The sequence below is a fragment of the Corvus kubaryi genome, unplaced genomic scaffold (genome assembly GCF_017639235.1).
Source record: "Corvus kubaryi isolate FWS band 111438036 unplaced genomic scaffold, C.kubaryi_AGA036_p1.0 37385, whole genome shotgun sequence".
Classification (NCBI taxonomy): Eukaryota; Metazoa; Chordata; class Aves; order Passeriformes; family Corvidae; genus Corvus; species Corvus kubaryi.
Genome location: NW_024581127.1, coordinates 6,104,738 through 6,120,187, shown reverse-complemented (window position 1 = coordinate 6,120,187; position 15,450 = coordinate 6,104,738). Strand labels below are relative to the sequence as shown.

Genomic DNA, 15,450 nt, shown 5'->3' with positions numbered 1-15,450 from the left:
GTACTTTAACACAGGAACACTGCTGTTCTTGGTTTACTTGAAGCATTCAGGCACAACGTCCTCCACGTCATTAGAGAAAGGAACGTAAGGAAGGACTGGTTCTGTCTGGAGGGTGCATACACACAAGAAGTATGCCTCATAACTTAATGGAAGAAATCTTTCCTCTGTTTCAAGTACCAGATATAGTGCAGTGGCTGGTAACAGTCTATTAAAAAAGCAACTTCTGTGAGATGTATAGTTGGTCAGAAAATTAAATGATAGCACAGGGTAGGAAAGGCGACTGACTGTAAGAGGCTGTACATTACACCCATTGTCGTTTTTTCAGGCAAGTCAGTTTGCTAGAGAAAAGAGCACACAAAGTGTGTCATGCACATGGAACTGTAAAAGTGAAGTTATGTCAGGAACAGTCTACTAGTGCACAGATAAGAGAACAATAAATGCAGGCTCTGTAATGGAGGCTAGATAGGTATTAGCCACAAGGAAGCACTAATGGAGTGAACAAGAATAACGTTTAAATCATCAATATCCAGGTGCTTAGCATTACTTAAGAATAAAGCAATTAGGATTCAAAGGGAATAATTATCAGATTTCACAAAGAGGCCATTTAATGTTTGTCACTGTGTCATTACTCCAATTTAATGGTAGGGGAACACTAAGGAGTTAAAATGCATTGTGAGCATGAATTAGTACAGTGAAACAAGTCACAACAGCTATAATTAAAAAGTGGGTAATTGCCAGAGTTACTGCACAATAATACTGAAGATGCTATTACTTGCCCCTATGCTTCCAACAGGAAGTACCAGGCAATTGTGTGTGGAGCCTGCTGAAAATATATGAAATGATAAATAGCGTGGATTGAAAAAACTTGAGTGATGCAGTTAGTGTGAACTGCTGCCCCATCTTTGTCATGGTTATTTGGGCTTGCCACCCACTTAGGATTTTTCCGATTTTGTTTTATTCTTAACGTCTTCAACCCTTGTACATTTTGCTGTCTTCAATCTAAGCACACTGATGATGCCCAGAACAAGCAAGATCTATTCAATTTTCCAGATATTCTTTGGAATGTTTTGAAATACACAGAATTCAGTCTAATATCCAGACAGATTGCTTTAGAAAAGTGCAATCCACTTGTTTTACTGGAAGTTAAATGTAGAACTGAGGGTTTCCAAAACTAAATGAAAAAAAACTGATGAAGCTAATGGTCAATTTACAGACATGAGAGATACAGAGTGCAAAATGCACTAATCATGAACAAACATTCTAATCCTGCTAACTCTTTTAAGTGGCTATCAAAGAGGAGAGACTTCTCTTTCACTTGGAGGAATTGGAGGGCTAAAAATATAAAAATGAAACTGCTACCAATGGGCCAAAAGCAAAGAGAGAACAGAATTTAATGCACTAATAATAATGGAAGCCATTGCTGCTGAATCAAATTCCTCTCTTGATAAGATTTCAAAACCCACTAAGTACATACTACCCAGTGATGTGTGCATTCTTGGAAAAAGCTGCTGTGAATCTTCAAGGCAGCACAGGCTTAAGTGATGTGCAAAGAACCTATGGTAATGATGATGACATTAAAAGGTTCATAGAACCAATATTAATAGCTAGAAGCAAGATGAAGCACTAGCTTTCTGCAAGGGATCATAGGCAAAAACACAAAGCTAAGAAAAAAAAAGAGAATGTGGATTTTAAGAACAGATGAAAACAGCAGGTGAACTCTTCTATCTACAGTCACCTAGAAAATAAGGAGCTTGAAGAACAAAGATGAGCTGAAACTAAAATTCTGTATGAATTAGAATTCCACCAAATAACTCCTTATTAGGAATTATGCTGAGCAAACACTGCAGTAATTTTCAGACCTTGCTCAGCATTTGATGCCCATAAGATGGTAAAATTACATTATCTAGAAAAATGTATCCCACAGGTGAGAGGATTGTGACATAATCTCAGAACTACACAATAATTCTGACATTAAAACCCACTTGTTTAAGAAAAAAATAACTGAATTTAAAGTTAATAGATCCTTTTATTCAGAAATGAAGCTATCTTATTTCACAAAATCTAATAATATTCACAAATAATAATCTAGTTTAAGCACTATATAAAGAAGATAAAATGAACTGTAGCTTGAATCATTCCATCTTTTGTGAATTAGCATTATTTTCAAGTGTTTCATTTCAAACCTTTTGTAAAAGCAAGTACTGCATTTAAAAAAGCATAGTATTTTCCAAAATTTAGCTGAGTTTTCTGTATTTTGGAAATCCGTAAAAAATTCTGGATGGACGAACATGGAAGTGGAATCCCTTAGAAACTCGTATTAACCAGTGAAACTAATCAGGGTTATTTCTTTGTCTAGCATGAGGAAAGAGAATCACAAAAGAGAATTTTAAGTATGATGTTTACGATTAGGTTTCAACAGTTCCCTGTCTGAGTACACACATTCATTCTTTCAAATTGACGATCTTACTAACGTTAACATTGTCCCTTGAACAAACATGTAGGACAGAATGGATAGGCTTTGCTACAGGAGAAACAGTTACCAACCCTGTAAGCATCAGTGAAAACAAGTAAATATTTCAATATAAGGGATCCCAGTGAGGCTTTTTCTGAAGTGCATTTTTGGGTTTGGGTCCTAGAGAGAAGAAATTACACACTTGCAGGGGAATTCACAAGAAGCAGACTTGAACTGTAAGATAGTGAGCCGTCAGGGAGCTTCAGCAAATCCTTCATGTAAAGAATGATGCAGAGCAATTGTCCTGCTGGCTGAAAATACACATGCTGCTAGAAGAGCTGTTGCCAAGGAAAAGCTTGCTTGGAAGCTTGCTTCCAAAAAGATACTTCTTAAACGGTTCTTAGCATCAAATATGAATGTGAGCTATCAGACAGAGCAGGGTAGAGAAGAAAATAGAAATGGGTTAATTAGGTGCAGAAAATACTAGTGTTGAGTACATGCTGGAGCACATCTAAGTACATTACTGTTTTTCTATGATGAATGATTAAAATAATCTTTTTTTTTTTTTTCTTTCCACTCACTATCACTGCTCCATTATGTATCATTAGGGAATGGAGATTTATGTATGCAAGTATTTTCCAGGCAACAAAAGGGGGATGTAGGGGGTATTTAGCATATGGCAGAAGAGAAAGTTAACAAGATTCTAGTAGCTGGTTTACACAGAGGGCTTTGCCCACAATGGGCTAATTAACCTTAAGAAAATGAAAGATGAAAGAGGGTAAAAATCCATCTCAGTTGGCAGTGCACTGTGCATGATATCAACGAAGAGATAGTTGGTGAAAATTAGAAAATCTGAATATGGAATTGTTATGGAACAGTTGGCCTGTAATCATGCCTTTTGTATTATTAACAGGACAATTTACAGACTTTGAGGCTACATTGATACTAGTGAGTTAAAGAGTATCAGTGAACATTTCCCAGAAACTGAGAGTAAACCATCTGTAAAGTTAAACAGTAAGAATGGTTACGGACACTGTTTTGGCCTGGGCCAACTAGCCTCCTCACAAACAACTCCTGAGCACAGCTGAGAGGCTACCATGGGTCCATGATCATTCCCCGGACACACTTTGCATGGGAACTTCCTGGTGTTGAACTAAAAGAATATATTCCCAAATAAATTTCTTTTAGCAGTATAGATAAAGCCTGAGTTTTCTGAAGCCCTTTTTACCTGAAGGTCAACCTAGCCAAAGCTATTCAGCAAAGTTATATACAGAAACCATATCTATAATTTTAATGAACAACAACCAGCCATTTTAGGACCAGGACACTGTATGCCATTAAGAAGGAAATACAGCAACTTTATATTTCCTTTATATGCAATCTCTGTGCCAATAACTATTTGACAAAAGCCAGAGGGCACACAGCCAGAGACTCCATTGTGGAAGGAAAGCTTCTCTGATCCAATGAAGAGAAAAACAAGATGCTTTGACCACCACTTAGGGAAACAATAACATGATCATCATCAATCAAAGTAGACCTGGGTAGTAGAGAAGACATTGCTACAGTCTCAGTATGTCTAATAACACTGGTGATTAAGCCTCTACTTTATGTGCCAAAGTGTGTTGCTTTCTAAAGCAAAGTTTAGAGATCAACAGCAAGTGGGATTACTGGATAAAATGAGATGAGGGGTCTTAACCAGCTTACTAACTCTTCTCTGCACATATTTGATATGAATATGCAAAGCTAGAAGATGAATGGGAGAGCTTCAGTCTGCAAGGCTGCAGTCACAATGAACCTAGACTGCAAAACTGGAGCCTAGTTCAAGAAATAAATTAGGTTCATTCTTTGAGGACCAAAAAAATCATGCTGCAGAAAACTTGATTCCTTAGCATCAGTGAAACTTATTGCAAGAAGAAGTGCTTTCCAATGTGAGCAAAACCCAGAGTCAAATGAGAGTTAAAACTGTCAGTAAAATGAGTTAGATGTTCTGTTAAAAGTGCAAGCCCAAATGAAGTGGTACATGTCTGCAACGACTTTATAAACTCCTGGAATTTGGATTACGATTGAAACTGCCTTTACAAATCACCTTCAACAAACCCTTTTATATTTTAGCAAGCAATTATTCAGAAATATAACAGAGGGTCCTGGTCAGCATTTTATGTTAAATATTTATTCTGGATTAAACAACAGGTTGGAGTGGTCTAAGGGGTGAACCAATTGCCTGATGAACTGATAATGTGAGAATCTATTTTGTGCTTCATGAGATATTACATTAAATATTTGCATACAAAAATTTCCATACAAAATTCTAACCCATGTTTTGACTAAAAGAGTATCATTCAAAACAAACAAATAAGTGTAACAATTATATATTTCTATTGCTTTTGTTAGAAAAACCTAGTATGGGCTAAAAATATTTCTCTCTCTCTCTTTTTTTTTTTTTGAGAAGTCAGATATATCATCCAGGCTACAGCAACAGTAGAGAAATGTACTGAGTATACCTCACAGGAGTACTTTTTAGCTATCCACGACAGTCTAATAAGCATGATACAAATGCATAATATGCTTTGCCTTAGAAGGGGATGGTGACTGTGCAAGATGATCAAATTAATAAAATGAGAAAATCATCCCCTTATAGACTTACTGTTTGAACTTTGTGGAAATCCAGGTAAGGAGGATGGACCATTCATTCCAGGCAGAAGAACAGGAGGAAGGCCAGGGAGTCCTGGATAAGCTGCTGGCAAACTGATACCATGAAGAGAACTGCTGTCCATCATGCCTGGCTGCTGTACTGTTAATCCTAACACATCAGTAGCCTTCTTTATGCGATCCAATTCTTGCTGTGCCATCAGCTGTCTAACCGTTGTAGGAGCTAAATAATCTTTCTCCCGGTCTAGCTGACTTCCCACAGTTTCTCTCACTTTTGTAATATGTTGTTTGGAAAAGATATGATCTCTTATGGACAAACGTGCAGAATATTTCACGCCACATAGAGAACATTCTGGCTTTGTCCCATCAGGTCCAGTCTGATTTATCATGAATGGTTTCCCTATGTTAATTTTGAATTTCTTTTCTTTAGCCCGGGCATTCTGAAACCAGACCTGAACCACACGTTTGGGCAAACCAATCTCATTCCCTAGCATTTCACATTCCTGCATGGTCGGAGTTCGGTAGTCACTAAAGCAAGCCTTGAGAACTTTAAGCTGAAGGTTACTCATTTGTGTTCGGAAACGTTTGTGGCCTGGCCGATCACTGTTTTTGGATTTAAAGGGATTGCTAGCTCCAAATGGGTTAGGTGAACTTGGATCAGCTATGCTTGAAGTTTCACTGCGATCGGCGTTATCATCAGGGTCATCAGTAATGTAATAACTTTGGTCATGGTCGCCATCTTTTTCACTGAAGTGTATTGAAGGGCTTGTTAGGGAAAAGAGAAATTTATCATCAGTGTTCTCATTTGTAGGTGTAGTTGCTGCTTTTGGTAATGTGTCATTCACGAGCGGTTTTGGTTCTTTGGGGGGTGATGCAGGTTTTGCATCCCCTGAACTGCCAGTTGTGCTTTCCATTTCATTGTTCCCCTCATCCCCTGTTGTGGCATCACTAATTGCTGTATTAATTGATGAAGTCTCATCAAAGTCAGTCTTGTTTTGATCATATCCAGAGTCAGCAGGAGGAGCATTCAAATTTTCTATATCCTCACTAGACTCTGCTTTAAAAGAAGAAGGACTTAAAAGGTTCTTCGGTGACATTTCTGCAGTTTTGCTAACAGGGGTTGATACAGTGGAGGCTAATTCATTTTCACTAGATAATTCAGTTTTTGCTAATGACAGTGATGGGTAATCAAAAAATATGTACTTTTGTGGACTTTCTCCTCCATCTTCATTTGATATCAAAGGACTCGGAGGCAAACTATAACCGGCCTGTTTTCCTTCATTCCAATGTCGGGAGCGGATGTGACTTTCTAAAGCTGATTTTGCTTTAAACAGAGCTCGACAGAAAGGACATCTTTTATGGGACTGGGCTGGACCAACTGCACGGAATTGTCCCTTTCTTTCTCGGGCTCTTGTGTTCTGAAACCAGACTTGCACGACTCTCTTTTTCAGTCCCACTTCACGTGCAATATGATCCAGCATCTTTCTGGTGGGATTGGAATCTAGCAGATACTTTTCATAGAGTATTTCCAGCTGCTCTGGAGTAATTGTAGTTCTTAAACGCTTGTCACGATGTTGATCTTCTCCACTGTTTCCTCCTTCCTTCTCACTACAGTTATTGTCTTCTTTATCATCTAGTTTTCGTTTCAGGGAACCAGAAACTGTAGCAGGGTGTGCTGTATGTGATGAGCCAGTTTGTGGTGGCATCTGAGTAAGAGAACTGTTAAGTAACTGTCCAGTCATCAAAGGATTATTTGGGTCAAATATCATGTAGGGCATATCCATTGGTCTTTCTAAAAACTGGGAGTGAAGAAATTGGTTTTGGGCTGCTAGGAAATGCATGTGCTGGTGCTCTTGCCAAAGTTCTAGAGTTGGAAAGGCAACTGTACACTGATCACACTGATACTGTAATAACTGAGGAGGTAGACTGTTCTGTAGAGAAGTCATTGAAATTGGCAATGGACTGGAAGGAACAGGTGTGTTTTGTGATGCAGAAGGAGGTCTCCCTACAATCTGGGATTGCTTTTGTTGCGGTGGTTGAGAAGCTGAGGGCTGGGGGTCAGAAGATGTTACTGGAGTGGACTGTACTGGTTTGGTGCTTTGGGAAGTTGTATCTGTTTGCTTAGAGGTGGTTTCATTTTGTTTTGGTTTTTCTGTGGACTCCGGTTTAGGAGAAGCCTTCTCAGGTTCTGGTTTGGGTGATGGAATCAAAGGAGTACTAGAACCAGAGCCAGAGCTGGCTGCAGTGACTGTCAGGCTTTTTGACGAGTCATTTTGGCCAGAAACTGTACAGTTCTTATACACTGTTTGATCAGAGGCATCCATAGAGTCTTCAGTTTGGCTTTCATCTTGAGCATCATCATCTTCGTCTTTGTAACACTGCTTTTTCTGGTGTGTAATTAAATCAAAGATCCTGGGAAAAACCACACTGCACTTTTTGCACTGATACTGCATGTTACTGGTTCGGATGTAACGCTCATTCGTCAGTTCCCTTTTCTCATTGTCTTTAGTTTCAGCTTGATTCTCGTAACTTTTGCGAGCTTTTTGTCGTGCATTTTGGAACCATACGACAATAACTCGAGTAGGTAGGTTAAGCACAGTTGAAAGCTGTTCGATTTCATCATCCTTTGGATAAGCATTTGTGTCAAAGAAGTCTTGGAGGACACGAAGCTGGTAGTCAGTAAATCGAGTCCTGGATGACCTCTTGCTGAAAGATGCATCAGACTTGTAGGGTTCTACAGCCGAAGGTTGAGGGTCTATTCTGATATCTTCCAATACGGTTATAGGAGGGTTGCTGAAGTTATATGGAGAATCCTTATTTCTCTGTCGTTCTTTAAACAGCGTATTTCGAAACCAGTGCTTGATAACTTTCTGTGAAAGACCAGATTTCTCAGCCATTTCTTGGATCTGCTCTTCACTTGGAGAATTGTTAATATCAAAATAAGCCCGCAGGATTTTTAACTGGTCATCTGTGATCCTTGTACGTGGACGCTTGAATTGAGAGTGCCGCAGGAAATTGGGATCTAATCCCAGCTGCTGCTGGCAAAGCTGGGTAAGATCGGCAGATAAAGTATCCATTGGTGGCAGCTGGAGGGCGAGCTGAGGAGGCAGTGCAGGATGTTGCACTGGCTGCATCATAATTGGAGGGAAAAGTGGGAGATCAAGTGAAACGGGAAGCTGGACTTGAGGTGGGGCTGATGGTGGTGGTGGTGGAGGGGGTGGAGGTGGTGGTGGAGGAGGTGGTGGTGGAGGTGTAGGTGGTGGAGCTTGCAAAGGTGTAGGAGTTGTGTTTTGAATTTTTCCAGCTCCAGCTGAAGAAGGCTGAGAAGGAGTTGGAGGAGGAGGAGGAGGAGGTGGTGGAGGAGGTGGTGGCGGAGGTGGTGGTGTTTCTGGAGAAGATGGAGAAATTGGATAAAGTTTGTCATATGCCTCCCTGTACTGTCGGGCAAATTTTTCTAACGCTCCATATGGAAAAAAATGTCCATGCACATGTTCTTGATGACTCTTCAGAATAAGAATGTTGGAAAAAAGCTTACTGCAGGTTCCACACTCCAGTTTGTCTGTGTTTTCACCATCCCCAGTCTTGCTTTTTTTCTGCACTTTTTGTCTGTTCTCATTGTACTGGATAACTAACTCAAACCCGAAGTTCTCCAACAAAGCCTTGGCTGCATTCCCCCTTGCTCCAGAAGCTATTCTGGGTGGTGGGATGGCTGGTTCTGAGCATTTTGGCTTCTTCATATCTTTGTTTTCTTTTAGTCCTTCATTCTCATTAGTAAATTCTTGCTTTGGCTTCTCGTGTTTTTCAGAAACTTCTTCTGACTCCTTATATGATGGCATATCCTTTATCAGCTGGCAGTCTGTACTTACTAAGGTATTTTGCTCTGCTTTCATCAGCTTACTACTTTGCTGCTGCTGCTTTTGGGACTGAAGTTGGGGTTGGGTGGACTGATACTGCTGTGCCTGTTGCTGCAGTATCTGTAGCTGGGTTTGGCCAACATGGTGCTGAGTTTGTATCTGCTGCTTCAAATCTTCAAGCAGTGATCCTGTCATACCAGCCATTCCAGGCATACCGAAAGTGGCAGAACCAGGCAAACCCAGATCTGGGCTTAAGCTAAATTCTGTCCCAGGTATATAGAATGGGAAAAGGAACTGAGGCTGTTGAAACTGGAGCAGTGCTTCTGGTGTCATTGGAAAGTGAGGCAAAAAAGCTGGATTTAGAAACTGCGGTTGAAAGAACGCAGCTTGTTGTTGCAGTTCATGCTGTAGTTGCATTTGAAGTTGTGCTGGTGACTGGGGTGGGTGATGTGTAGGCTGAGCAGAAATTAATTCAGAAGCTTGCTTTTTATTTAATTCTTTGGCATCTAAGTGTGTTTCTTTGCTGTTAACTGCTGGTAAGCTCATAGATTCTAGCATTCCTTGGCTGGGGCTATTAACATTCCCTGCTACACTATTTCCGCTACTTATATTACCACTTGGTTCTAGTTTTGCAGCCCTTGCCTTTGTCTGATGAAGCACAGATCTCATATGGATTTCCAATGTAGAACTTTGGCTATATGCAACATTGCAAATGCTGCACTTGTAGGGTTTGTTGTCAGTGCTGCTGTTGGTTTCTTGAGGGACAGGACTTGATGCTTCCTGCAAAACCTTTTTGAGTTTATGCAGATGGGACACCGAGTTATAGTGGACCAAGAGAATGTTCTTTTGGGTGAAAGACTCTTTACACACTGTACACTTATATGGGCGAGATGGATCTAGAAATTTTTCCATAGTAAAATTTGGCCCTTTTCTAAAAGGTAAGGTCCGCTTTGGTTCTGAGCTCATATCATCTGGAATAGAGCTACTATCGCTTCCTACAGGACTTGCTTTACCTTCCTGGTCCATCTCATAATCTCTTTCTATTTCCTGTTCTAGTGCATGATCATCTTGTGCCATACTTTCACCTTCTGCCCAGAGTTCACCATTGACAGGTAAAGATGCACACAGCTGCTGAAGCTCAGCTTCATTGAGTTCAGGGTGGCCTGCTTCCAAGTGTTTTTTTAAAGCCTGGAATGTACGGAAACTGCGTTGGCAAAGGCTACACATGGTAGCCGCCCGAATAGCGTGATACTGGGAATGTATCTGAAGCTTCTGCATAGTCTTAAAAGCCAAGCTACAATGGTTACAACGGTACTTATAGACATGGCGGTCAGAAACAGACAGCTGTTGCTTCTTCTGCTGCTCATTTAGCTGGTCTGTCATAGAGTCAGTGGTCTTTGTATCTTTACTGCTGCTCTTATTCCAATCTGGTGTTTCAGTAGATTCCTTAGGTGGCTTCTGTTCCTCAGTCTTAATTTCCATTCCAGGTTTTGATTCATCGATCCCAGGGGTACCTTTCTCATCCACAGGACTTTCACCTAATTAAAGAAAGTGAAGTGTCTTTTACACAAGTAGAAGAGAAAGCACACAGTATTCATTTTAATTTATTTTTTCATCAGAAATCAAGAAAGGCGTCTAGCATGCCATGTTTCGGCTTAGCAAAATATAACAACCTGTCCTTGTCCCAGAAAACAAAGGAGGACAAACAGGAGGTTAAAAAAAGGAAAAATCCCATACACAACTGGCAGTGGCATCTGGCCGAGCAATGGCATACGGCTTTCCTTTGCCAGAAGGTAGGAGTTTATTGGTACAATGGGAGCACCAAACAAGAAATAGAAATAAACAGTAGGAAAGAGGGAAAGAGTAGAAAAATGGGGACAATAGGTAGGACAGATGATTAGAAAGAAGATGATAGTGGTTGGAGAAGAGAGGGAGAGGCATGCTGTGACAAGTAGCAAAGTTTACCAGTGCATAATACAGTGAGTGTCCAGGATCAGAAACCTACTATTAATTAAGGAAATTAAGACAAAATCACTTACCTAAAATTCCACATCAATGGTTAAAGTGTCACTGTTTTTTGGGACTGGGTCTTATTTGCTGGTTAAACGAGGAGGATCTTGCCCTCAAAGTGGCTAGGCACTGCTGTTTGATTTTACCTCCACCAAAAGCAAACAGTCTGGCATACATGTGCATTCTACTAGCTCATCCAAATTCAGACCCTTTGCTACATTTATCTTTTTACGTCTGTGGCTATAAGCAAGCCAGAAAAAGATTCCCTTTACTAAGTAACAAGTAGTTTATTTCTAAATTGCCCATACCTAGCTTCGACATGTCTGGGCTTTTTCTTGCATACCTGGATATTTCCCAGATCCCTCAGCTGTAATGGTTGCAGGTGTGTCACGTTCAGATTTCTCTGAAGCAGCTGCTGGCAATAGCATACTATTGGGCATCATGACATCTGGTACAGGAACCTTTGAAAACCAAGAATATGGTATTATTACAGAAAAAGTCCCACTATTTAGTACTACACAACAGTATAAAATTATAATTCAAAAGATCCACCATATCTGGATGACTGTCAGTACTAAATCAGGATCCTGATTCAGTCCTTGATAATGGTTTCTGAAAAATCACAATCCAGAGCATAATGTGTCCCTTGGTGGAGAATCAACTCAAAATAAGCCACAATAAGGGGATGCTACAAAACTATATGCACTCAATATTCCATTGGTCTCAATATCACCACAAAGAAGGTTTCGGTGACTTTGCCAGGGTCATCAGATTTATCAGGGAAATTTTCCTAGGATATCCTCCAAAGACAAAGATCATGTTGAGATATGGTGACCAGTCAGTCCTTCACTGTGGGCATTCCCACTTTTCTTCACCTGTATTTTTTTTTTTACACAAATGCTGGACATTCCATGAACATTGAAAGAAAATTGTGTTTATTCCAATATAGAAGTAACAACGTATTTCCATTTAAAATTAGACTTTTTCTTTTTCTTGCCTTCAGTTTCTTATGTGTCTTCTTCAGATTGCTTTACCTGTTGTGTTACACTTTCAAATTTAGACAGAAGTCTTTGAAAGATGTACTCTTAGTCTGGTAGGACTTGGTTTAGCTGAGTTGACATGAATATTTGTTCAAAATGTCATGTTTATATTTTGCTTTGATCCTTAAAACATATTCATATCAGAAATATAGGACTGTTCTATTAAGTCTCAGCAAGTTAAAGTTCAAGTTCCTGCACTGCCAGATTCTGTCTAAAGGACCTTGGGTAAATCAGTACACACTGTGCTGCAACTCCTCTTCTCTAACAGAAGCATAGGACTTTCTTCATGCAGAGGTAGAAAGATTATGCACAGAAGAGATTTCTGAGTTGTAAATAAGTAATGGAAGCTACATTCCTTATCAGCTAGGAGTAGAAATAGCTTTTGTTCCTCTAACACTGGATACATAAGAATTACATATATATATACACACACACAAATTGCCTCTTGGAAAAAATATTCTAAACATTTAAAAAAACCCCTGGATTTAGTATATTTGTGATTTAAACATGGCATTAACAGCACCCTCTCATAGGACTAATGACTTTGAGTTTACTTGGGAGGGAAGGACTTTTAAAAAAAATTATGTAGAGAACTGTAAATGTCCCAGAGAAGAAAAATTTGCTATAAATACTATTTATTTTGTTGTCAGAGGGTTCAATTATGGACAGAGCATATTAGTGTTAGTAACGATGACAATTTCAATTATGCAGATTATGTTTTACAGTCTTTTTCTCTGGGAAACATTGGGGCTTTTTCCCCTCTCAGAAACATTGGGACAACTCCCCAGCACCCGATGAAGAAAGATTTCAAAATTGCTTCATTATTAGCATAGAGGGAATCATGAAGAACTTGAGAAGAAAGCTAATGCTGCTCAAAATGGAGGGGGAGATTTTCCATATTTTTCCATTTTTCTAAAAGGGTCTGTGAAAGTTAAATTTCTACTGCATTTTCCTTTCAGTGGGCCAAAATTACATGGTCTGTCAGAGCTAATTAGTAGAAAACCAAGGAAAAGAAAAGAAGATCCCCAAGTGTGTATTTGCTCATCAGCTCTAAGCACAAAGAACCCTAGACTTTCAGTCAACAGCTCTCAATTCTTTCTAATATTTTTGCCACTTGGTAGGTCTATAACCACAACCATATAAATGAAGGAGTCTTTTATGGATACAGAAATAAGTACACAAAGAGTTGGATCACTGAGATTTCCAAGTACATTTCCATCTAAGAAGGCACGGCAACCAGAGTCAGTGTGTCTCAGGAGGTCTGTTTGGTAACTGAATTTGTGCTCTAATAACAAATACATACTAGGCCTGATTGTGGTTTTACTGACATTGTTTTGACTGGATATTTGAACTGCTACTTCACAGCGAATTTCATGTAATGCAATGCACAGTTGAGGTATACACAGGAATCCTTCTACATTTGGGAACGACATTCTTCAGGGAGTTCCTATTATTTTACAAATGGAAGTCACAATACTTCTGAGACCTGGATATTATTAGACCAAACTTTCAAAGTCATGCACTTAGAGACATGGACTGGCTTGACCTTTCCAAGGTTAATGTCAATGAGGAATTAGAGGCTTTTTGCATCTGTGAAATCCACCTTCAGCCCTTTTCCCAAGGGATAGCAGTCACTGGATGAGCTGACAAGAGAACCTAAGAGTCCTGACCCACTCCCCTCCTCAGGCTACCTGAATACTACGTCACAACAAATACATTGCACACAGGCCCAAGTATGTTTGTGTAGCATGTGCAGCAGTATTTGGAGCACTTACTGTCATGAGCAGTTTCTCCACACAGTCAGGGGACACACTGTGCAGATGGGTCAAATGAAGCTGGAGATGCATTTTGTTGCTGAGGACATCTTGGCAGAGGGGGCAGCAGATAACAGGTTGCATTGAATGCTGTGACAGGACATGCATCTGGATACGATTTGGGTCCCTACCATTGTAGTTACAGTAAGGACATTGATAGAACTGGAAAAAAATCAAGTTAAGATGCAGGCTATTAGTCAATGTGCTTTTTATAACTTGCTGATATAGCTATTTTAACAGCATATCATCTCTGTTTCAGTCTTGTGTTATTTGAAAAAGAGTTCTAGAATGCAATTAAATTGTTACATTTCCTTTTACCTGCTCATGACAAAATTTATTGTCCTCTGGAGGCTTTGATTTTTTAGCTGCACCATCCTCTTCTTTTGCCAGAAGAAGCTGTTGTGCCCCTACCACAGTGTTCACTTTTGGCTCCTTCTCTGGTGTGACTATTCCTGTTTTGAAAACATAATTTTTAAAGAACATATTTTAAACTTTAAAATATCCTGGTTTAAAAGAGGCTCTGACTTCAAAGGTCTGTATTGTCTTTGAGGGTCTTTTTTTTGTTTGCTTGCTTGTTTTTTAAACTCTGAGGAAAAATAAAGTTGAATAAAACAACTCTGGTACGCACAAAGGTGAAAATACGCTTTTATCCTTGATACTCTATAAATACATTTCAAAATGGACTCTTCTCTACTGTTTAGATAACCCTAGGTTGCCTTTAAAGATTAATCAATAATGTTCTTTCTCTAGCAGCTCAGTATGAATTTGTGTATTACATTAAAACAAATCAGCTTTTGCTTAAAAAGCCTGTTTTCCAAAATAATTAATTTGCTGCTGTTTAATTACCCTCTCTCTTTTCTAAACTGTCTGAGCAATATAATTATTGTGCTGTTTTGATAACTCCTGCCTGGTTACTATTCTGAAGCTAAATATAGCGAGGCTTTAAAAGAAATACTGTGGAGAATAGGATTTCAGAGCTAACTTAATATTAATTATATACAAAGATCAGTCATTTGGGATTGCTTTAGATGTTTACACTGTGAATTTTTATAGTCTGGCATTTGTGATCAAAACCAGAATATAATTGTTTTCTATAGATAGTTGTACTATTAAGTATTAAATACTATATTTAATATTATGCCTGAGCTAGCTGTGTAATGTGGCCCAGTCTTGCACACATCAAAGAAAAGAGTGCAATTCTAATTTCCCAGTCCATCAGAAAATTCTTTCCAGCGTCAATTTGCCAGATAATCTCTTCTGCTAGGCTGGATATTACAAGAGCATTGGGTAGGCATGTCACATACATCTCACGACAAACACAAAACCTCATTTACCAACCATTCCAATCTCATCATAGTGCGGCATCATCTGACCTTTTTTCTGCTGTTTATTATGAGTATTTCTAATTTTAACTTTCAATTTTCACCATCTTCCAGTCAATTTGCAACTAAATTATTTCCAGGGTGAGGACACTATCACTGGACACTGGGTGCAAATACATCTTGAAATGCAATGAAGCTAAACCATTGATTGCTATCAGACCCAACGTAAATATATAGTCCAGGGGTAATCTGATTGTATGCTGTGCATGAAGATTTATCTTGATTTTTTTCAATCCACATAAGGTTTCA

At 39.2% G+C, this 15,450-nt stretch overlaps 1 protein-coding gene across 4 annotated transcripts in view; it reads right to left on the bottom strand.

Annotated features, from left to right (window-relative positions):
• Nucleotides 1-15,450, bottom strand: part of ZFHX4 (zinc finger homeobox 4) — a 149,112-nt gene that overhangs the window by 4,986 nt on the left and 128,676 nt on the right. For all 4 annotated transcript variants that reach the window (XM_042036483.1, XM_042036487.1, XM_042036485.1 and 1 more), the window contains exons 6-9: nucleotides 14,138-14,271; nucleotides 13,781-13,981; nucleotides 11,309-11,426; nucleotides 5,097-10,493 (exon numbers count right to left, since the gene is read on the bottom strand). In XM_042036483.1, coding sequence (XP_041892417.1) covers nucleotides 5,097-10,493; nucleotides 11,309-11,426; nucleotides 13,781-13,981; nucleotides 14,138-14,271 — 5,850 coding nt within the window. The remainder of the gene's footprint in view (nucleotides 1-5,096; nucleotides 10,494-11,308; nucleotides 11,427-13,780; nucleotides 13,982-14,137; nucleotides 14,272-15,450) is intronic.